Source organism: Dermacentor albipictus, unplaced genomic scaffold (assembly GCF_038994185.2).
Source record: "Dermacentor albipictus isolate Rhodes 1998 colony unplaced genomic scaffold, USDA_Dalb.pri_finalv2 scaffold_20, whole genome shotgun sequence".
NCBI classification, from domain to species: domain Eukaryota; kingdom Metazoa; phylum Arthropoda; class Arachnida; order Ixodida; family Ixodidae; genus Dermacentor; species Dermacentor albipictus.
In genome coordinates, this window is record NW_027225574.1 from 557,501 (window position 1) to 580,652 (window position 23,152).

Genomic DNA, 23,152 nt, shown 5'->3' on the forward strand with positions numbered 1-23,152 from the left:
AATGATACAGTCATCCGCGAATAACTTTATTTTACAGTCTATGTTAGTGGTTATATCATTAATATACACGAGAAATAACAAGGGCCCAAGCACGGAGCCCTGTGGTACTCCTGACGTAACTGATACTATATCTGATGTTGTATGTTCGAAAATAACAAACTGACTCCAATTAAACAAGAACCCACGAACCCAAGCAACAATTTCTGTGTCTCCGATAATGCTTTTTAGTTTATTTATTAGTTTGGTGTGACAAACACAATCAAACGCTTTAGAAAAATCAAGTAGAATTAGCTCCGTTTGGCCGTGATTGTCAATACCCAACGCGAGATCGTGTATGACTTCTGTTAATTGAGTTATGGTCGATAAACCCCTGCGAAAACCATGCTGGTTAGGGGACAGGATGCCTTCGTTTTCAAAAAAAAATTGTTAAGTGTTTTAGAATTATATGTTCGAGTAGTTTGCATGCCGTGCTCGTTAACGATATTGGTCTGAAGTTTGATTCAACGGATTTATCTCCCGACTTGTAGATCGGAATAATTTTAGCTATTTTCCAATCTTTGGGTAGTTTTGATGTCAACAGGGATTTACGGAAAATAAGCCCGAGGTATCTGCTACACCACTGTGCGTATCTTTTAAGAAATTGGTTGGGTATATTGTCCGGACCACATGCTTTTTTAGTGTCTAGGGCAAGAAGAAGGTTAAGAACACCAGCGTCTGTGATAACGAGTGGGTCGATAGTGGAAACAGTCCGTGGAACTAAGTCCGGCATGACGCCATTATCGTTTGTGAAGACCGAACGAAAGAATTGGTTATATCTGTTGGCTTTATCCGCTTTTTCACTTGATGAGAGCTGAGTTGTGAGTGTTTTTTTGGCGAAAGTGGTTCCAGAATCTATGTGGATTGTCCTTTATAAAGCTGGGGAGTACGGTGTTGAAGTAATGGTGCTTCGCTTCTTTGGATTTCTGTTTGAAATTTTTTGCTGCAAGCACTAGCCTAGGGGTCTTAGATGGAGTATTGCCTGTTGCCTTGCTAGCTTTGCGTAACCTTTTGAGTTGGCGTTTTGCATGTATTACTTCCCGAGTAATCCATGGGTTATTTTTCAAGGGTTTTTTCGATTTAACAGGAATAAAATGGGTTACACAGTGGGACACTATGTCTTTAAAACGTATCCAGACAACATTTATATCAGACAAAGGATCTGAGGCCAATGCCGAAAACTCTTGGAATTCGTGAGATAAATAGGTTTGTATGTGGGCGTCATCTGCTTTGTCGAAATTGATTATAGTTTGTGCTGTGGTTTGCACTGATATTTTGTAATCTAGTGGTAAGATACACATCGGAATATTGTGATCGGATATGCCTTCTATTACTTCTAACTCCACTTGTCCTAAGAGAAAGTTACTACTTAGTAAGATCAGGTCAAGTATACTCCGAGACTCGTTTTGCACCCTTGTGGGGTATTCCACAATTTGGCGTAAGTTGAAATTTAACATCATATCGAGAAGGGCTTCTGAAGCCTTTGTTGTGTACTGCATGGTAGACCAGTTAAGGTCGGCAAGGTTAAAATCACCCGTAAGAATAACACGACAATTTCGAGCATGTTGCTGCAAATATTCTTGTATGGCAATTATGCATTCGTGTCCACATACGGGGCTTCGATATAGGCAACCAACAACTATACTTGTGCCTTTAGTGTTAATCTTACAAAAGATTGCCTCGGCATCAGCTACCTCTGGAAGAATGACCAGTGGGATTGATTTCTTTATTGCTAGCGCCACGCCTCCACCACGTGATTGCCTATCTTTGCGAACCAGTACGTAGTTTGGGGGAGTGACTTCATGACTTGAGACAGACAATGATAACCATGTTTCGGTGACTGCCACTATATCTGGTTCACGATCGAGCAATAAGTTTTCAAATGGCTGCACCTTATTTAAGATACTTCGAGCGTTGACGTTTAACAACGTTATTTTTTCTTGCGCTGGTATTGGCGTGTTGCCGGGTGGTTTACTTCGTTTTTTCCTTTTTCGACGTTCGCGTTCTTTTTTTGCTCCATTTTGTCGTGCTTCTTTATCTCTACCCTGTCATTCTTTTCGTCATCCCAGATGAAAATACGGTTGTTAATGAATAGCTTGTTGTACGCTAACGACACCTTGTCTTTATTTTCGCGGTTTGCCTGTGCACTGTTCCAGAGTTTCTTTCGTGTCTCCCTAACTTTTCGCGAAAAATCTTCCCCTATTGAGAGGTCTGATTTCTTTAGTTTAAAGCAGTTTTTTAGTATGACACTTTTATCTCTTGCGTCTAGTAATTTAAATATCACTGGCCTCGTCTTGTTCGGTCCTCGTCTTCCTAAACGATGTATGCGCTCAATGGCCACAGGCTCGAGTTCAAGGATTTTTGTGATTATTTCCTCATTTACGGCCTCTTCTAGCGCTTCGCTTGTTTCTTCTTCCATTTCTGGTAGGCCATAAACAAATATATATGTATATATATGTCCTGTCTGCTTCCAGTCTGTCACTTCGCGCTGCAATTCATGATCATATTACCGTACCCACTCGCCCAACTTTATATAGTTTAGCATTGCGGAGGAACGCAGCCCGCGTCTACATGCATCCCGCATCGGTGAAAAAGCCTGCGAACATCCTTTATAGTTCCGTGCTATCAAGGCCGCTGTGGTGCGCTTGCGTGGAAGGTGTCGTCCCGAACGACGCGGTGATGCGGCACATACTTGGGCAGAATTATGCGTCATTGGTGGCAACAGTTTATCACCGCACCTTTTGAGGACGTCCTGACCAGCAACTGAAAGAGCTAATGTTCGCATGGGCCTACGCATCCATACAAGAAAAAAAAAATCGCGTATGGTTACGATACTCTCCAATCAGAACTTTGAGCGCAGCTGTATAAGTCTTTTATTTCGATATATATTGGCCGCCGTGGACAACTTGTCTCCTGCTGCACGTTGCTGAAGGAGCGAAGTGTCGAGCGACTGCCTCGCTAATCCGGAGACTGCGAGAGACAGCGCGTGGGTAACGCGTAGGCGCGATTCACAGCAGCCGCCGCAGCCTGACCTGCGCGTCGTCTTTGTTTCCATAGAGGAGGAGGAAACTAGTTTTTTAAATAGTAGGGGAAGGGGAGCCAGGTCGTGGGGGGGGGGGGGGCTAGGTCGGGGCCCAGGGGGCCGCAGCTGTCGCCGTCCATTCCGCCAGCCTGGACTGATTTCTTGGTCGTCACTTCTCAACGCTTTCTCCCATTTCACAGGTGAGGGGGGATAGCTGCAGGAGCACTTTAGGGGGCGGGGGGCGGTCACATCCACATAGAATGTGATCCTGTACAGCCTGGGCTAAGCCGCAAAATGTGCATGTCGAGACACTGTCATCGTTCAGGATGGCCGCCAGTCTCCTGGGGCTGAGCCGACTGCGCGTTTGAGCTCAGCGCAGGGCCAAGGCCTGTTGTCTGTTTAGGCCGCCGCATGAAGGCGAGTAAATCTGTCGTTCCTCTTTGCCGACGGAAGCGATCTCCGTAACTTAGTGACAGTGTTTCAAGGTCCTGTGGAGAAGGCTGCCCCTCGGCCCGGTTGGTAGTTGCGCGGGCTTTAAGGTGGGCAGCTTCGTTGCCGGTGTTTCCCTCGTGGCTATAGGACCCAGAGAAGCCTGATTAACCTCTGGCCTCTGTAGTTTTTCTACCGCGGTTTGCCTTACTTGGTCCGATCTGAAGCTTTTAATCGCTGACATTGAATTCGATACTATGACGAGCGTCCCTGCGACTGCGGTTGCACTAGCATTGGCGGCCTCTTGTGCTTATAGGATAGACCTCGCTGCGATTTCCTCGGTTCGGAGGATCGCCCCGTTCTGGCCACGTTAGGATGGATAGTTGGGCGTGTTGGTTAAGCATGATTTCTGAAGTGAAGGCGCTAAAATGACGGAGGACAATGACAGGCTGAGGCAACACAATAACAAAGTGAACAATGGGAGGGAGGGCCACCTGACAATTCATTGTAGAAATTGCAGATGTAAGCCAGACTTCCACGCCTGCGCTGTGGTTGCCAGAAGCCGGGACAAATGGGTGAGACTAATAATTGAAGCCAAAAGAATCATTGAAGCAGCTGATAACTGCGTAAGTGTTGCATCCATATCACTGTCACGCAAAGAACTGCTTTACTTGAACGCGAATGCGCCCTGAGAAACTGTGATTGCGCTCGTAGTATAAATCGGTGGCGTTTTTTCCCTGATTAAACATTGTTGGAAATGGCACCCTGTGTGTGTGTATGTGTGTGTTTCTTCTTTGTCCTCCGTCATTTTAGCGCCTTCACTTCAGACGTTCTGTCCACAGCCGCCATCGAATGTCAGCCGTTCCTCACAGGCGAGGCGTCCACATCCGTGGTCGGTTTGTCTACTAGTCTTCTTAATGGATTCCGCGCGTGCGCGTCGGCGTCCCTTGTTGTGTTCTCCCATGTTCTTAGGGAGTTCCTACTGTCTCTCTGAATTTTTACTCTCTTCGTGGTTCCTGTGCGTGTGTGTGTGTGCGGAGGGGGGAGGGAGTGAGATTCAGGAGTTGTAGGATCTCATGCCCTTGCTGCAGTGTGCATGATAGCCTTCACCACTGCACCGCTCTCTGCACTTTCACGATATCGGTCCTAGCTGCATCCTACTTGAGCAAGCAACTGAAGACTGAAGTCCGGCGGCTACTCTCTAGGCTGAACGCAGTGAAGTGTCGTTCTTTGCGATGTCAATCTTTCGTAGTTGAAGGAAAGGACATGTGTATGCTATCCTGACGACCAAGTAAGCCTGGATTGGCCTGCATGCTTCTTTCTCTTGGACTCCAAACTTGCGGCCAGTAATACGTCGCAGCAGCCCGAATATCTGGCGAGAGGTGCTCGCCAGTCTCTTCATAGTTTCTTTGCACGAGTTCTTTTTCCCTAGGAAGAGCCCCAGTACTATGATGGTGGCGACCTGGAGTACTACTTCTCTACTGATTACGATTTGCAGCGTAGTTTTGATTGCCTGCGTTGTTTTGCCGGCAATAAACAGTTCTGACTTCGTAGAGGAGCATTTGAGGCCATTGCCGGCCACGTAGGCTTGTACCATGTCGGCTGCTGTTTGCAATGCTTGTTTGACGGTCCCGCCATTGCCTTGCCTCGTCCAAATGGTAACGTCGTCCGCATAGATGGCATGGCGGACGAGGGGGATCTTGTTAAGTTCTTTCGGTAGGTTCCTCATTGTATAGTCGAAAAGCAAAGGAGATAGTACTGCACCCTGGGGTGTACCCCTAGCGCCGAGATTGATCTGGGGGCTGTTGATATTTCCACTGGTGAAGGTGGCTGTCCGCTCGCGAAGAAACACAATTTATTTATGCGCCCATGCTCCAACATTCATGTCCGATATGTTTCTGAGTATGGCCTCGTGTCTGACGTTATCGAACGCTTTGTGCACATCGAGCCCTAGGATCGCGCGCAGTGCCCCCGGCATTCCGGCATCCACAACGTCCCTTTCGAGCATCCACATGTATTGCGTGGACACAGCTGGCCGAAAACCAGAGGGTGGGTGGGAATAATTCGTGTTCCTCTAGATGCTCGGCGAGGCGTGTTAAAACCACGTGCTCTAGTGCTTGGCCCAGACATAACGTGAGACTGGGCGGATCGAGATTCTCCAGTTGCAGCATTTTTCCAGGTTTTGGAAGAAAGACTACGACAGCCACCTTCCATGCCTATGGCAGTTCCCCGGTGTGCCACACTTGATTGAAGAGGCCGGTTACGCTTCTAATTGTCCGCTCATCGAGGTTGCGCAGCATTCTATTTGTCATGCCGTCCGGCTCCGCCGCCGAGGTGGTTTTTAGATCGGTGAGCCTAGCTCTCACTTCAGCCTCGGTTATGCCGGCATCTATGCTGTGATTCGTTTCGCCGGTGTACTCTGCGGTCGCCAGCTCATTTTTTTTCTGTATTAAAATAGCGGCTGTTGAGCTCCTGTATGATCTCTTGCTCTAAGGCCGGATGCGCCCGCAGGAGCCGATTGACCTTTTTGCCGTTGCCCCTCTGCTGCTATCTGGATCGAGCAAATGTCTACAGAACCAGGGGTTCTTCGAGCCGAGCTCGCCATTCAGCCTGTTGCACAGCTGCATCTATTGAGCCGAATTCAGCTCGCGTGTATACTCCAGTACTTCCGCCTCAGCCTGGGCCAGTGCTAGTTTAAGTGTGTGGTTACGTTTGTACTTCATCCATTCTGCATAGTCTGCTGCTTTTCCCAGAGGCTGATCAGCTTAGAGTCGGGCCATCTTTCTCGGTGGGCGCTTCGATCGTAGCTTCTTGCGCATCTTGGAGGAGCTGCGCCGTCCACTCGTTTAGGTCTTTCATCTTCGTTGCTGCCTGGCGGTTGCGTTGGAATCTAAATTGGTCCCACTTATGTTTCACGAGCTGTGTTTTCTTTTTATACCTCACTGCAGGTATTCTAATGTTCAGGACATAATGATCACTGCCCAAATTGAGTCCTATATTGGACACGTCGCTCCCTCCACTTGCCGGACGAAGGTCAGATCGGGAATGGTGTTTTGTGGCACGCTGTTGTCAATACGTTTCGGCTGCGTGGGATATGTCAGCAGGGTCAAGTCGTGGTTGTTGGCCCCATTTGCTATCGACACTCCCTTCTTAGTATTTCGCGCGTAGCGCCACATAAGTATGTCTTGCATTAAAGTCGTCCAGGACGATAAGCTGGGCTTGTGCCGCCTCTTTCCTCGCTTTTCTCACGATTGTGGTGAAGGGGCTAGCATTGCACTTTGGCGGGCTAGTATAAAGAGGCATTTATGGTTCCTGTTTTGGGGCCTTATCTGCACAAAGGTTTAGTCCAGATTTTCGATTTCTCAGTCGATTTGCATTGCGGTGATGTTTCGATGCACAGAAATGGCTGTTCTGGCAGTCGGTTTCTTGCTTGTCGAGAGCTCATAAAAGCAGGTATATCCCATTATTTCGATTGCGGTTCTGTTTCCTGTAGCGCGATGACACCTACCTTGGGGTCGCGCTCTGCCACTGCGAACTGCAGCGCTTCAGTCTTTTTGGCAAACGACCTGCAGTTCCACCTGCAATATCCGAACTTGTTCCGCCATTCCCCTGCGGAATACCATGGCCCTGGCGTCGGGCGCATCTGTGGGGATGCCGTGCCCGTCGTGAGGTCATCCTGCGTGACTCGTAGCCATGTTCAGTGGTGGGAGCCAGGATTGCGGAGTGTCTGTTGCTGCCTAAGGTGGGTAGCGTGCTGATTTCGGTTTTAAGCATGTCATGGAAGGCTCTGAGTGTTTCTTGCATTACACTGTTTTGTGTTAAATGTTTCTTCTATGCTTTTCGCTAGGCTTGTCATTGTTTGTTCTACTGCTTCGACTCTTTGTTCGAGGCTGTTCGCGGGTTGTGCTGTGCAGTCTCTATCTTCCTTTAATTTGCTCTTAGCATTACGTGCCTTATCCACCTCCATTCTCGCCTCTGCGTTCCTGTGTACGGTTCCATGAAGACGACGCGTGCTACTCTGGCGCCATCTCGTAGTCATCGTCGCCGCAAAGCCCGCCATGGGCTCCACTGTTTTCTTCTCATGCTTTCGCCATCCCCTCCGCTTTCCCCTTCATGCTTCCGCTTTCCCCTCCTCCTGCGCTTTCCTCCTCGCGCTCTTTTCGGTATCCGTCTTCCATCTCGCGCTGTGCTCGTTCGCTTGGTTAGTAGGTAAAACGCCGAGCTGCGCTCTAAAATTTTGAGTGTCTTTCACATCGTCGTGAGCGATGCTGCAAACGCTTCCTAATGTATTCCAGAATACCAGCGTTTATTGGTAGTTACCTTGCTTTAGTTAGTTTCAATTTTTTGTGAAAGTCGTGTCCGTCGCTTTGAGCAGACCGGCTCATAAACTCGACTTGCACTATCTGCCACAGGGAACCTCTAAAATTTTTTAAAAGCGTTCGCTGAAACACCCTGTATTATAGATGGCTTATTGTAATGTCTTGTACGTTGTAGGCGGCTGGGTACAATTTGTGAAGGTGTTCTGTGGTTGCCGGCTTTTTTCCGTCTCCGTGCTCGCTCTGCTGCCTTTCGATCTTCCTTTTTTTTAAGCTATAAAATGAATAGCTTCTTTCTCTGTGCGTTGGGTTTCTACCATGCATAAGAGTAGGAACATTCGGTATCTCGTGTACCGGTATCTGCAGTCGCCGAGGCAAACAAATATTTCGAGACGTGCGGCGTGAGCAGCGACATCACACCTACACTGCAGGTCTTTACCACGCCAACGAGACCTCCTTTCCCGTCTTCGAAGTGATTCGGTGGTCACTCGTCAACTAAATTAATGGCGAGTGATGAGTGCCCACCATCATAGGGATGCAGGTGAAAAAAAATTACAGGGTCTCTTAAGATCTCTCGTAAGGCGTGAACAGCGAAAGCCGACTCTTCCTCCCATTACCATTCAACTCTTGAGCTTTGTTTCTTATCTTGCTCTTTCGTTTACTCATTACTGCTCACTGCTAAGCATTTCTAGTCATTTCTAATCAATTCTGGTCATTACAAGTCAGGATTAGACATAGTGGTCATATCCGAGCCATTACAAGTAACTAGTAGCAATTGAGTCATTACTAGTTATCATTAGCCTTTACCAATACCTGTTATAACTTTATCATTCACTGTCACTATCAATCATTTTTCATTCTTTAATCTGGCTTCATAACGCGTGATGACACAAGCTTCACCATGAGCCTAGAAAGGCTTTCGCCTTAACTGCCTCCCAAACGACGCAATGGTGCGAATGGCCCCAGCACTCATGCCTTTGGCGTGTTCGTAGCCTCCAGCATCATAGGCAAGCCGTGCTGTCGCTGGTTCGGTCGCTTTAAATAATCGTTTTTTTTTTTGCTACGACTTCTCAGGCGTGCAGTTTCCTGATTATTGCCGTACTAATTGTCCTTTTCTTCTCAGAGTCATGAAGAGGGACCACAGGCTCCACTCAAGGGGCCTGAGAAGAAACGCCCGACGGGATTCCTCCGGCGGTCTCTGCGCAGGGTAGCCACGGCTACGCGGCAACGCGATTCGCATGACGTTGTCAAGACCGATGTTTAGGGCATGCTGGAAATGTTTTGCTTTAGTTTATTTTAGTTTTGACGAATTTATCGCCTGCTCTGCGCGAATAAATAATTCCCCCTCTATGTATAATGCCCTGTCTTTATTTCCATGCTAGAGATCTTCGTCAGAGCAGGCATGACGTCATGTACAGCGAGCGCCCCTCACGGCAGCGGCTCGCAGCTGCAGCATGGAGGATTCGCTGGGACGATCGCGACGAGCCGAGTTGGGGCCCCGCTTTTCCACAGCTGGTATGACGTCACACATAGGTCACGCTAAAGGTCAATTGTGGATTCTCCGGGACGATGGCCAAGAGCGGAAACCTCGCAGTACTGCTTTCGCAATAAAAGTCCGCCCTATGACATAGTGCTGGATGCAAGCGCATAATCGGCATGTTTGGGTAGGGGTTTATGAGAACTGGCAACTTTGAATGTGATATTGAGCGTTATACCCTTCAACTTTGTTTAGGTGATGGGTTTGTGCGGAACTGCTGTTCGCGATCTGCAGAATATAACGGTGCCTTAGCTTACGGATTTTCTTTGTCAATTTGTAATGCGGACTGTGTTAAACAGTGGTATGCGCTCAATTGCGGGATCGTCTTATGGAAGCTCAGATGGTGCATTGAAGAACTACCAGATGTATTCTTTTTATTGCAGGCTGGCAGTTCCCGGCTATAGTTTTTCACAGTACAGCTGTATATGGATAATGATCTCCCGGATCACGTCTGCGCGTATACCAACCATCTTACATACGTGGGCCGATCCCGGATATAGTGCAATACCGGGATGTCGCGCGGTTGAGGTGAAGCAGGCGTTAAGCGCTCCCTATACGTGGGCCGATCCCGGAGATAGTGCAGCGATGGGTCACGACCCACTGGGGAGGTGCAGTTCGGCACTAAGGGGCCCATATACACAGCTTTTCGCTGGCCATCCTTCAGAGGCGAAGGGCACAGAGTTTCCTTTTCCGTTTGGGGAGGGGGTGGGGGGCTGAACATGATTTGCAGTAGTAGGCATCCGGTACATAATAATCGCCTTTAGAAGTTTCACAAAAACTGTTAATTGGCGTCAACGCTTTTGTTTTATTTGGTTGAGGGATCCATGCAGGTGGGCGCTTAAGGCGTAATCATCGGTTCTGAGCCTCGCAGCAGTTAAAAGATAGGCGTGTCGCAATGCTGCCACGAAATAAATTGGCAGTTTTGTACAGCATTGTATATTGGTCTGCGAGGAAGTGCCTGGAGGCTGATGCAAAAGTGGGGCTCGTGTTGACTCATTTCAATGCGACAGCATTATACGCCCCATTATGCGACAATCTGGCACTCTTGTCGCCGGCGCGACCGAAGGATGGTACCAAAAATGGCCGATGGCGCGAAAAGTAAAAATACGTCAAATGCTCGCAGCCTGACAAATTTCATGTCAATCCGAGCAAAGTCAATTGATAGAATTGAAAAGAAAATTTTGTACATTTCTGTCTGGCTGGAAATCGAACCCGAGCCTCATCGGCACGAGACGAGTACGCTTCCCCGACACCACGGTGGCTTTTTTTTTCTTTACTGCCGGATATTTCACGTAACATACACAAAGGGCATCATCTCTGCGGTTATAGTTGACTAAAGTTGTCTAGTGCGTGCGTGATTGCGTACATCACGTCACTGCCTCCCATGTTTCGTATGCTCTTCGGATTTCATAGGTGCTGCGTCTACTGCGATGCACTCCGAAGCATCTACCTCAGTGGCATCTGTGAAACGTGGTCGCTCACGGAAGCACGCCGCCGAAGACAAAGCAAGGGAACAACAAAAGGGAATGCCGTGCAAGTTTACAACTTACACGACGACATACGGATGCATACTTAAGCGAAAACATTTCTCCAAAGCGACTACAATGCCTTCGCATTCCCACACGTAAGCAGTCCTAAGTGCCACTGCCGTCAGCAGGCGTTTAGTGGGTTTCGACACCATGTACCCGAGCACATGAGGGTTTCACCTTCCCGCGTTAGCCGTGCGCGGCTTAGCCGTGTCTGGGGAATGAGGATCCTGGCGATGAGTTGATTTCGGGTGTTTGAACCTTTCTGGCCACCGGGCGGAAGCAACACACCTCTTCGGCCTCAGCTTCAGATAGACGGCAGCCCCAGGCTGAACACCTGGAGGAAACCAGCAGTCGCCTTTTCTTGTCCTCCTCTTTAATCTATCTTTCTTTCTCGCCTTTTCGTCTGTCCTGTCATTTCTTGCTCACGTCAGAGTTTCCGGACGGCAAGGATTAACGTTGTGTGGGTAGCCAATGTTGCATGGCTATACCATATTTGGTTATAGCAGTGACATGCAGTTGGCGTTTGCATGACCTGTTTTTCTAGGACCTGCTTGGACTTGTTATTGGTAGTGCTCTTACTGCGCTTCTTTCCTGCGCGAGTCCTTTTGATGTGGTTCCTTGTTTGTCAAGGAAAGGAGAATTCCATCTCGCAGACCTGTGAGATACACCTTCTTTTATTTCTTTTGCGGGACTGCGCGTTTTTATGGCGAACGGTGGGCATTATTCATATTTACACTAGCAAACGTACCCCCCCCCCCCCCCGGAAAACCTGCGTACGTGCTTGCTCGCCGGACACTCTTGCCTCGCGGGCGACAGGAGAGGGCACGCTTCTGGCCCGCGTTCCTCGCTCGCGCACGCGAGACTGTGCCCCGCTCGACGGCTCACCCTCGCAAACTTTCACTCGCACATGCAGCGTATACGGCACGCGGCGACGTTTTCATCGCACTGGGACTTTATACGGAACCTCACGGCGACGGCTGAAATGAACCTCGAGTGTCCATATAGTTCCAATCGTAATAAAAAGAAATAGCGAATAATGTCAAAGTTCGAAAACGCATGCATACTCAGTACAAAGTAAACATAAATGAAATGAAATGAAATGAAATAAAAATAAAAACGAAAGCTGATGAAAGCCCTCGAGAGCTGTTGGTAGCTCTTCTCCTTGCCCTCTGCTTTCGCTATCGCGTGTGATAGCTTTGCCGGAGCTCAAAATACTCTGCCGGGAAAGGTGCAGAGCAGGTTTAGAATGCTGGGTGCCGTACGTATCCGCGCTAAAGTGACTGCATTTAACGTTGATCGCAGGAATTTCTGACTGTCGTTGTGGCGGCAGCCCCACATGTCTCGTTATCTTCACTGGTCTAATTCGTTGACATTTCGATAATTGCCTAAAGCCAGAAAGCGTTTGTTTCCTTATACGTAAGGCGCTCCCATCTCCGCAGCACATATAAAAATGACTTCATCGCCTCTCTCAAACTGTTGCGCGAGTGTCAGAATCTGTTGACGAATTGTTCGACAGCGTAGCAGAGCGCTTGCTCCAAATAGCTGAGTGAGATGCGGCCACCACGCAGCCCGCGCGAGGTCTGCGAACAATGGGCGGTGCCGCACACCATCAATTTTTTTGCGTGAGCAAGTGGCCAAAGGCGAGGACAGATGCGTCGAAGAGGAAGACTCCGCAGCGGTAGGTGTGTTTGTTGACAACCACTGCTGTTGCTGCGCGCCCACACCAACTAAATTGCTCACGGGCGGCAGCAAAATTACCAATCCCCAAAAAAAGTCAGAGCATGAAAAATCGTAAATCATTCCACTGTGTGAAGGGCAATGACCAGCGAAGCTGTTTAGCACACGACACAGAGGTAGCACAGAACTCGTTTACTGTGATTTTTCTCTACATTCGCGTGGACGATGTCACCGCCACCCCGAGCAGCCGGAGGAAACACACGAGACGAGAAAGTTCCCGCAGCGGTGGGTTTCTTTGCGGCCGCCCGCTGGTGCTCGCCCGCGTCAGCCAACTTCACACGGGCGGCAGCAAAACTTCCAAAGCCAAAAAATATTGCGAGAACTAAAAAATCGGCGGATTCCATGCACTGTCGGAAACGAACTACATACATTTGCGATCTGCACCACGTTTCGCTGCGTACCGAAGACGCCCCTGCTCCGCGCGATGCTTCTTTCGGACTTGAGTGTCCTCGACATTGAACGCATGCTTTGGAACCATTGTGCGGGCGCGTTTACGAGCTCTTTCTGCACACGTGACCAGCACGCTGTTGAGACGCCAGCTCCTAGTGCTCTCTTCAGGCTATGGACGATTGTAATGTTTACACTATCACAGCCCAGCACCTGCATTTTTGACACATAGGAAGGCAAGCGCAGCACGTGCCTTGGACACAAACTGAAACGCTGCCGCGGCGGTGCCGGCCGGGATGCGTAAGACCCCAGACTAAAACTAAAGGGAGCGACATACTTTCATCTTGCCGCCGCTGCTTCGGCGAGGAGCATGTTAGGAGGCAGGAGAGATCTGTGCGTCCACATTGGTTCAGCGCAGTCACGTGGTATGTTTCGCGCTCTTTACTCTGTTTTTCTTCGTTTACGCGTGTCGGCGCACTCGCCGCCTTAACAAACATGACAGTTGGCCTTCGACTTCGCGCGGACAGGCATTCGCAAGAGATTTCACATGTTTTGGCTGTTTTGGGGCTACCCGTGTCAGTAAAGAACTGTTTTTTTTTCTTTTATGTTAGGGATTGATATTAAGGGTACTGAAGATGCAAACGTGTACGAAAGCAGCTATTTAAGTGAGTAAGCATTTTTATGCTTACCCAACGAGAAAGCCGTCCGTCCGTCAGCCCTGTAGAGCGACCCCTTTCAAGATGGCGCCCGCAGCAACGGGTGAATTCACCTTCGTGCTGCCTCTCGCTTCGACGCCAACGAAGCAGTGACAACACAGCGCTCACGGAGCTCTCTGCACACGCCGCAGTCGGACACTTTCGTAGATCGATTTCATGATACGCGCCCGAGCATCCCTCTTCAACGTTAAGCTAGCGACAAGAACACAGCGCGCGAAGCTATCAGTTGTTGGCACTCTTCTTCGGCATCACAGATCGCTTTCAAGCCAGTACGGTCCGCGTGGCGACGGCTACGAAGCCACAGCCTGAGTAGGTTCGCTCACGGTTCATAATGGTTGGACGCGGGTGGATAAGGCGCTAGAAAGCGATAACGGCCTATAATGATCGGAACGCAATCAGCACGCCTGGCGCCGCCACCTGCAGTACTCTTCATGCGTCACCGATGCTCGTTGCGCCGCTATCCACACCAGTTCGTGTCACCGCAGTGCTGTCGTTTGTACTGGCCGGATAAAGTTTCATTACATTGATAATGATACCAGGCTTCGTGGAGATGAGCAAGTGGCACAACGCTTACACACACTTAGACAACTACCAGAAGAGTTTCTGCGAGATTTTTTTTCTTTGTTGACGGGGTGTGGAGCTCAGGCACGGCTATTCGCAACTCAAATCAACATTAGGAGGCGCTGCGAAGCCTGGCCCGGTCTGGCTACACTGTGCAGTATGGCGGCTTTACGGAGGTCCCCGCGTACGCTGTCCTTGGTGAAAATATTAAGTTTGTTGAACAGCGATGTTAATTCGCGCTGTTTTGTGGGGGGAGAACGGGTAGTGGACGCCGAGCACCTCATTTTAGTCGGTACCAGTGGTACAGTGAGTAATTAAGTAGAAGTGGTCGCGCGTGTGTGCAAACCTCCGGCGTGAGAGCGGACCCGCACGAGATTGTGGTGAGAATCGCCGACGCATTCCGGGATCCATCGACCGTGGAGGCAAAGTGCTCGTGCACTGCTGGATTGTCGCAAAAGTGCAAGCGCATCTCGGCTGTTTCTCCTGGCACCTTATCCTGGAACATTTGGTGTATTTGTCAGTCCCTTTAATGTTTCATCTCTACGTTGCGTTTCAATGCTGTTCATATTGCAAAGATCGTATAAAGTGAAATGTTCATGTGTGTGCACCGTTGTAAGCAGAAGAGATCCTATTATGTGCCAAACTGCAACTTAGCTTCACCTTGTGCTGTGGCGCTTGAGGTTACCTATCACAATACATATCCTGCTTTTTTTTTTTGCCGACATGACTGTTCGTTTCCTATGGCTCATACGTTATTGTTTCACAATTTGTGCACGAGCAACTGCGTGATATCAGTGGCGACTCAGGCAATGTATAGATACCTAATATAGACAATAATATAGATACCACGACCACCACAAGCTCTGTTCGCAGGACAATCAGACAGCCGTGTGTATTTATTGGTCTCTGTAAGTGATGTAGCTCCAGGCGTCCATCTCACGTTTAGAGTGTGCCACACATGCCTGAACCACAAGTAGCAATGTGTAAAAAAAAAACTTGACCAGCACCTTGCTACCTTGCCATGCACCGTGTAGCTTCCAGCACACTAGCTGAGGCGAAAGGAGAAAGCAATGCATCAGTGCAATAACTACTAATTCCGCTTACAGTTTAATGATTCGAAAAATTTTTACATCATCTGCGGATTGAAAATTCCAAACTCTTTTCTTTGGGTTACCCAGTGAGGAGGATGGAGACATACTGAAAGTAGGTATTGGAATCTTGTGGTCTGATATTCCGTCCTCTACATGGCAATCCGTCAAAAGCGCTACCAACCCATGCGACACTAAAATAAGATCCAAAATAGATGAAGTTGTACCACACAGTCTGCTGGGTTATCCTACAATTTGCTCTAGATCATAAGAGAATGCCAAGTCCAAAAGCTGTTCGCAACTAGCCACGTCTACCTCCCCGGGTGAGTATGAGCTCCTATTATTTCCCGGTAAGTTAAAGTCGCCCAGAAGAATGATATTGTCTCCTTCTCAAAAATGTCTTTCCATAAATTCCATTAGGCTGCTCATTCAATCAGGTGAAGTACTTGGGGCCCTATATACACCTCCCATGTAAACTTTTCGATCAGTATGAGAGCAGCATTCCGGGCAAGTTGGTAATCCATTGCTTAAAAGATATTGCGCGACATAAAAAACGACACGGACGTGAAAGAAGACGACACACCAAGCGCAAACTTTCAACTAAGTTTATTGTGCCACTGCGTCATTTTATACATGGCATGCACGTAGATCGCGCATGCGCTTACACGGAAATGAAGTGCGAAATCATGTAACATGGTTACGTGTCGTGTGATGCCGCGTCCAAGTAACGTAATTCCTTTTCTGTGAGAGCTAGAGACGGGAAGCTGACACACGCATCACCCAATTTTGCGATCATCTGTGCTTCAGATATCTCACGGATGAGCTGCGTGCTGCCACGGGAAACAATCGTACATTGATCCTCAAGAGGTTTGCACCCATGATCGCGACAGTGGATCGCCAAGAAACCGCCAGAGCCGTTTTTAACATTGTTGCTGTTCTCACGGAGCCGATCATTGAGGCAACGCCCAGTTTGTCCTATGTATTTCTTGCCACATGAAAGCGGAAGGCTGTACACCACCCGGTGTACACACTCGACAAACTTTTTTCGGTGATGCTTTCTGCATTTATCGGAAGGGACGGCATTTGGATCCGTCAGCCTGCAAAGCCTGCCGAGCTTGTCGGGAGCTGTTTGTTTTTGTTTTTTGAGCTTGTTTTTTTTTTTCTGCTCCCGACAAGCTCGGCAGGCTTTGCAGGCTGACGGATCCAAATGCCGTCCCTTCCGATAAATGCAGAAAGCATCACCGAAAAAAGTTTGTCGAGTGTGTACACCGGGTGGTGTACAGCCTTCCGCTTTCATGTGGCAAGAAATACATAGGACAAACTGGGCGTTGCCTCAATGATCGGCTCCGTGAGCACAGCAACAATGTTAAAAACGGCTCTGGCGGTTTCTTGGCGATCCACTGTCGCGATCATGGGTGCAAACCTCTTGCGGATCAATGTACGATTGTTTCCCGTGGCAGCACGCAGCTCATCCGTGAGATATCTGAAGCACAGATGATCGCAAAATTGGGTGATGCGTGTGTCAGCTTCCCGTCTCTAGCTCTCACAGAAAAGGAATTGCGTTACTTGGACGCGGCATCACACGACACGTAACCATGTTACATGATTTCGCACTTCATTTCCGTGTAAGCGCATGCGCGACCTACGTGCATGCCATGTATAAAATGACGCAGTGGCACAATAAACTTCGTTGAAAGTTTGCGCTTGGTGTGTCGTCTTCTTTCACGTCCGTGTCGTTTTTTATGTCGCGCAATATCTTTTAAGCAAGTTTTCGATCAGCAAGCTTAGTTTTAATCCATACGGCTTCGATACCGTCCGATTGTTCAAGGGTGGTACACAATATGCTCTGCTTAACCAATATGGCTACTCCTCCACCTCTTGCTCCTCGATCCCTTCTAAATGCTTTGTAACCAATTAGCATGACTTCGGCGTCTCTGATATTGCTATGTAACCATGTCTCCGTTATGACAATAACGTCAGGTTCATGTTCCAAGACCACAACTTCCAATGCATCGGTTTTGTTTATTATGCTCCATGCATTTGTGTTTATAATCTTAAAGGCATCCTGTTTACCTTGTTTGAGTCAGTTGCCAGTTTCAATTACCGTCGAAATTTCGTACATCAAGTTTTTATCCTCATCCCATCCATACAATATATTATTCATTTTCAGTTTATCAAAGACGAGTTTGGCCCTACGACCTTCTGTTCTTTCGTCGGCACACGAGTCCCACAGTTTCTTCCTAATTTCTACTACACGTTTGGAGTCATCTTCGCTAATGCTTATCTCTTTATCTTTAAGCTTCGTACAATTGCTCAAAACCTTTACTTTCTCCCTGAAGTCCGCTAGCCGAAAGATAATTAGGCGGTTTCTCCCAGGTGTTTTCTTTCCGAGCCTGTGAATTCTTTCAATGGAGCTTACTTGCACCTTCAGAATGTCTCTAAAAACTTCTTCATCAGTGACTTTCTTCAATCTCCTGCGCGCCTTCTTGCATGCCTCTAATTAAATAAATTATTTCTTCTAGAACGGTTGTCCAAATCATCAGCCTGTCTAACAAGGCTCGTCGCGCTTTCATCCCCCCTGTCAACAAGCGCTTCAACGTTTGTAAGCCTGAGCTGAGTATCGTCAAAGGTTTGTAGTTTCTGTTCAATTGCAAGAAGTAGTTTTTGCATTTCAAGCATTTTCGTTTCAGAGCTAGCCTGATTTGTCTGAACCTCAATGAGTTTCGACAGGATCTCTTTCTGGTTCTGGATTACATTTGCTAACATCGCTTCTGTTACCGGTCCAGGATTTTCTTCTACGTCACCCGACAGCTTAAGCAGCAAACGCACTAATGATATACACTCCGGAAAGTTGCATAACACAGTGTGCGGGCACGGCAACACTAAAAGACAAAGGGCGTCACTACGGAAACAGTATATTAACGCGACAGCGTTAAGGAGCTCGTGTCGCAGAAAAGCCGGTGTCGTTGGCGTCAGCGGCGTCGGCCGTGAGCGATAAATCCCAGAAGGCACTTCATAAATAAAAAAACATCTTAAGATAGGCTGGTGGGAATCGAACGAGGGTCTTCGGAGTGTGAAACGGAGACGCTACCGCTCAGCCACGAGTTCGCTCCTTCAAACAGGGACAAAATCGCCTCTAGTGAATGCGGTGTTACTTTAGAAACGTGCCGTAGAAAGTTACACTGCGGTGTATATCGGTATTTATGACCATGTAACTTACAGAAGTTGCAGTTTCACGAGTAGCGAAGTACGTTTCCACTATATTTCTTCTGCGCTCTGCGCACACGCAGAGCCATCTTGCGGCAAACACAAAAGGCCCCCTCCTCGCAATGTACGGCGCTGCCTCGACACGTGGCGCGCCACTCGCCCCATGATCGCGTCCGCCTTCATGGCGCGTCGGGGCCCGGCTATCTGTGCCGATCGCGACGTTTGGCTGGCGTAGCGCGTTTGAGTAGGCGGTGCGAACGGGGTGCGATAACGCTATCGCGTTCCACTCTTGAAGGCGAAGCTTAAGCGTCCTCCAATTTTGTATGACTAACCTGCACAAAGAGCGGTATGTTGGGTGACATAGTCACGGCTGTGTTGCCGTGCCCACTGAAGCTGTCCCTCGGTGAGCTCCAATTTATAGGCAGCAGCAGGTCCTTGTTGGGTGCGTATACCGTGGTCATTGTGCTCGACGAAGATGCGCAGAAGGTGGCTTCCACGTGTGGCATTGGCAGCAGTACCGTGCAGCTTTCCGTGAACGATGTAGCGCAATCCCTGTCTGGGTTCATGCGTGTTGATCCGATACTCCTGCAGCAAAGCTCCGAGCATCCACCATTCGAGAGGGATGTTATCCCATGGAAGACGAAGGCATTGCGCGCGTACAAGACCTGCACAAAAAGCTGTATGTTGGGTGACATAGTCACGGCACGACCGCCGTGGGTCGTGCCGGTATTGCACTATCTTAGGGATCGGCCCTTGTATGGTGAGTGCTTAACGCCTGCTTCACTTACGCCGCGGGTCGGCCAGGCATTTCTCTACCTTCGGGATCGGCTAACTTATGGGTGTGCTTAATGCCGGTTTCACTGACGCCGCAGGTCGGCCCGCCATTGCATTACCTTCCACATCGGCCCACGTATGGGGAATGCTTAACCCCTGCTTCACCTCCGCCATGGGTCGGCCTGGTATAACACTATCTTCGGGACCGGCCCACGTATGTGGAGTGCTTAACGCCTGCTTCACTTCGCCGCGGGTCAACTAACTTTGGTATCGGCCCACGTATGGGGAGTGCTTAATGCCTGCTTCACTTCAGCCGCGGGTCGACCCGCCATTGCACTATCTTCGGAATCGGCTCCCGTATGGGGAGTGCATAATGCCTGCTTCACCTCCGCCGCGGGTCAGCCTGTCATTACACTTTCTTCGGGATCCGCCCACGTATGGGAAGTTCTTAAGGCTTGCTTCACTTCCACCGCAGGTCGGCCCGGCATTGCACTATCTTCGGGATCGGCCACGTATGGGGAGCGCTTAAAGCCTGCTTCACTTCCGTGATGGGTCGGGCCACCATTGCACTATCTTTGGGAAAGGCCCACGTATGGGGAGTGCTTAACGCCTGCTTCACTTCCGCCGCAGGTCGACAGCTGCGTTATCGGTCCATGTTATGGGGGGGGTGCTTAACACCTTCTTCACTGCCACCGCGGGTCGACAATCTTCAGGATCGAGCCACGTGTGGGGAGGGCTTAACGCCTGCTTCACTTCAGCCGCGGGTTGACCCGGCATTGCACTAACTTCGGTATCGGCCCACGTATGCGGAATGCTTAACGCCTACTTTACTTCCGCCGCAGGTCACGACGGTATTGCACTATCTTCGGGATCGGCTCACGTATGGCGAGTGCTTAACGCCTGCTTTACTTCCGTCGCGGGTCGTGCCGATATTGCACTATCTTCGGTATCGGCGCGAAAATGCGGAGTGCTTTACGCCTGCTTCACTTCCGCCGCAGGTCGGGCAGCTGTTGCACTATCATCTGGCCGGTACACGTATGGAGAGGGCTTAAGGCCTGCTTCACATCCGCCGCAGGTCGCGCCGGTATTGCACTATCTTCGGAATCGGCCCACGTATGGGGAGTGCTTAACACCTGCTTCACTTCAGCTGCGGGTCGGCCCGGCATTGCACTATCTTCGGTATCGGCCCACGTATGGGGAGTGCTTAACGCCTGCTTCACTGCCACCGCTGGTCGACCAACTTCGGGATCAGCCCACGTATGGGGAGTGCTCAACCCCTGCTTCACTTGAGCCACGGGTCGGCCCGGCATTGCGCCAGCTTCACGATCGGCCCACGTATGGGGAATGCATAACGCCTACTTTACTGCCACCGCGGGTCGGCCCGGCATTTTAGTATCTTCGGGATCGGCCCACGTATGGGAGAACTTTACACCTCCTTTACTTACGCCGCGGGTCGGCGCAGCATTGCACTATCTTCGGGACCAGCCCACGTATGGGGAGTGCTTAAGGCCTGCTTCACTTCCGCCTGGGGTATGCCCGCCTTTGCACTAGCTTCACGATCGTCCAACGTATGGGGAGTGCTTAACGTCTGCTTCACTTCCCCCACGGGTCGGGCCGGTTTTGCACAACAATCCTAAATAAGCTAGAAGATAACATTGATTTCATTATGACAAGAAACGCCTTCAAAAACCATGTGAAGGAATTTTTACTAACACAGTGTTTGAGAGAGTGATTATTGCTACATAAATATATTATAACCCATTTTTTTCTGTTTTACGTGGATACGTACATGTTCATGGTTATTTGCTGCCCTTTAGTGTACTATGGTAATTTACCTGTATACCCTTTACGTCATTGACTGTGAACTATATATTATTATCTATATTATCTATATTAGTAAACAAACTGTAACCCAAAACTTTATTTCTGTTCTCAGTTTGTGTAAACTCGTGCATAATGTGTTAAAATGTGTAACGCTGTGTGTGTCCACTCACTGCCAATGAACTACCACTAAATAATGTATAACAGCTTATATTGGGGGTACAGGGGCCCCAGTCAGGCGCTGTGCGCCTTTTGCCCCTGCACCTTTTTTGAAAGTGTATTCAAAATGAAATAAACATTCATTCATTCATTCATTCATTCATTCATTCATTCACTATCTACGCGATCGGCCAACGTGTGGGGTTGCTTAACGCCTGCTTCACTTCCGGCGCGTGTCAGCACGGCATTGCACTATCTTCGGGATCAGCCCACGTATGGAAGTGCTAACGCCTCCTTCACTTACGCCGCGGGTCGGCCCGGCATTGCATTAACTTCGGTATAGGCCCACGTATGGGGAATGCTTAACCACTGCTTCACTCCGCCGCGGGTCGGCAACTTCGCGATCGGCCCTAGTATTGGGAGTGCTTAACGCCTACTTCACTGCCACCGCGGGTCGGCCCGACATTTCACTAACTTCGCGATCGGCCCATGTGTGGGAGTGCTTAACACCTTCACTTACGCCGCCGGTCGGCCCGGTACTGTCCTAACTTCGGGACCGGTCCACGTATGGGGTGTGCTTAAGGCCTGCTTTTTTTCCGCCGTGGTTCGGACCGGCATTGCACTATTTTCGGGATTGGCGCAAGAATGGGGAGTGCTTTGCGCCTGCTTCACTTCCGCCGCATGTCGGGCACGTATTGCACTATCATCGGGCTGGTCCACGTATGGGTAGTGCTTAACGCCGGCTTCACTTACGCCGCGGGTCGACTACTTCGGGATCGGCCCACGTATGGGGAGTGCTTAACTCCTGCTTCTCTTACGCCACGAGTCGGCCCGGCATTGTATACTCTTCGGCATCGTTCCACGTATGGAGAGTGCTTACCGCCTGCTTCACTTCCGCCGCGGTCGTTTAACTTCGGGGTCGGCCCACGTAAGGGGAGTGCTTAACACCTGCTTCACTTCCGCCGCGAGTCGGCCCGGCAGTGTACTAACTTCAGGATCGGCCCACGTATTAGGAGTGCTTAACGCCTCCTTCACTTCAGCTGCGCGTCGACAACTTCGGTATCGGTCCATGTTATGCGGAGTGCTTAACGCCTGCTTCACTTGAGCCGCGGGTCGGCCCGGCATTGCACAAGCTTCGCGATTGGCCCACGTATGGGGAATGCTTAACGCCTACTTTACTGCCACCGCGGGTCAGCCCGGCATTTCAGTAACTTCGGGATCGGCCCACGATGGGAGTACTTAACACCTCTATCACTGATGCCGCGGGTCGGCCCGGCATTGCACTATCATCGGGATTGGCCCATCTTTTTTTTCACATTTGCTTCGCATGGTTCGCGATGCTCAGTTTTGTGTAACTGGCATTTGTAAACAATGATGTACTGGCTTTGTGTTTGCTAACGCCGCTCAAACGCCTTCGTTAAGCTGTACATGTGGCAGCTTTTTCTGCATGCCCCTCGCGTCATGTACTGATGCAAATAAACATCATTGTCATTGTCTATATGACAAAAGGCATGCATGCTTGTACTGTTTGTATGTACACTCCTGTATGAGACTTTCAAGGGTTACAATATTGATAAATAAATAAACAAATAAATAAATATCAGGTTAAACGTTCAGCTTACCTCTTTCTTAATCCCATGTACAAGTTGGCACATCCGCCGCATCAAGAACATACTTCACTGCCGAGTACAGACGGATTCGGTTGGATCGGTTAACCTTCATAACAGTGCCTTGAAAAGAAATTAGGACAGGCCTCTCTATAGTGCGGAGCTTTATGTTATTCGTGACGCAGTGAAGCCGCCTTCAGTGACAGCCTCCATATACACCATGTCG

General features: G+C 49.3%; 1 protein-coding gene across 1 annotated transcript in view; it reads left to right on the top strand.

Moving 5' to 3' along the window:
* Positions 1-9,153, top strand: part of LOC139052214 (uncharacterized) — a 31,645-nt gene extending 22,492 nt beyond the window's left edge. Inside the window, exon 4 of the mRNA XM_070529312.1 lies at positions 8,927-9,153. Coding sequence (XP_070385413.1) covers positions 8,927-9,067 — 141 coding nt within the window. The 3' untranslated portion in view covers positions 9,068-9,153. The remainder of the gene's footprint in view (positions 1-8,926) is intronic.
* Positions 9,154-23,152: the final 13,999 nt, after the last annotated feature.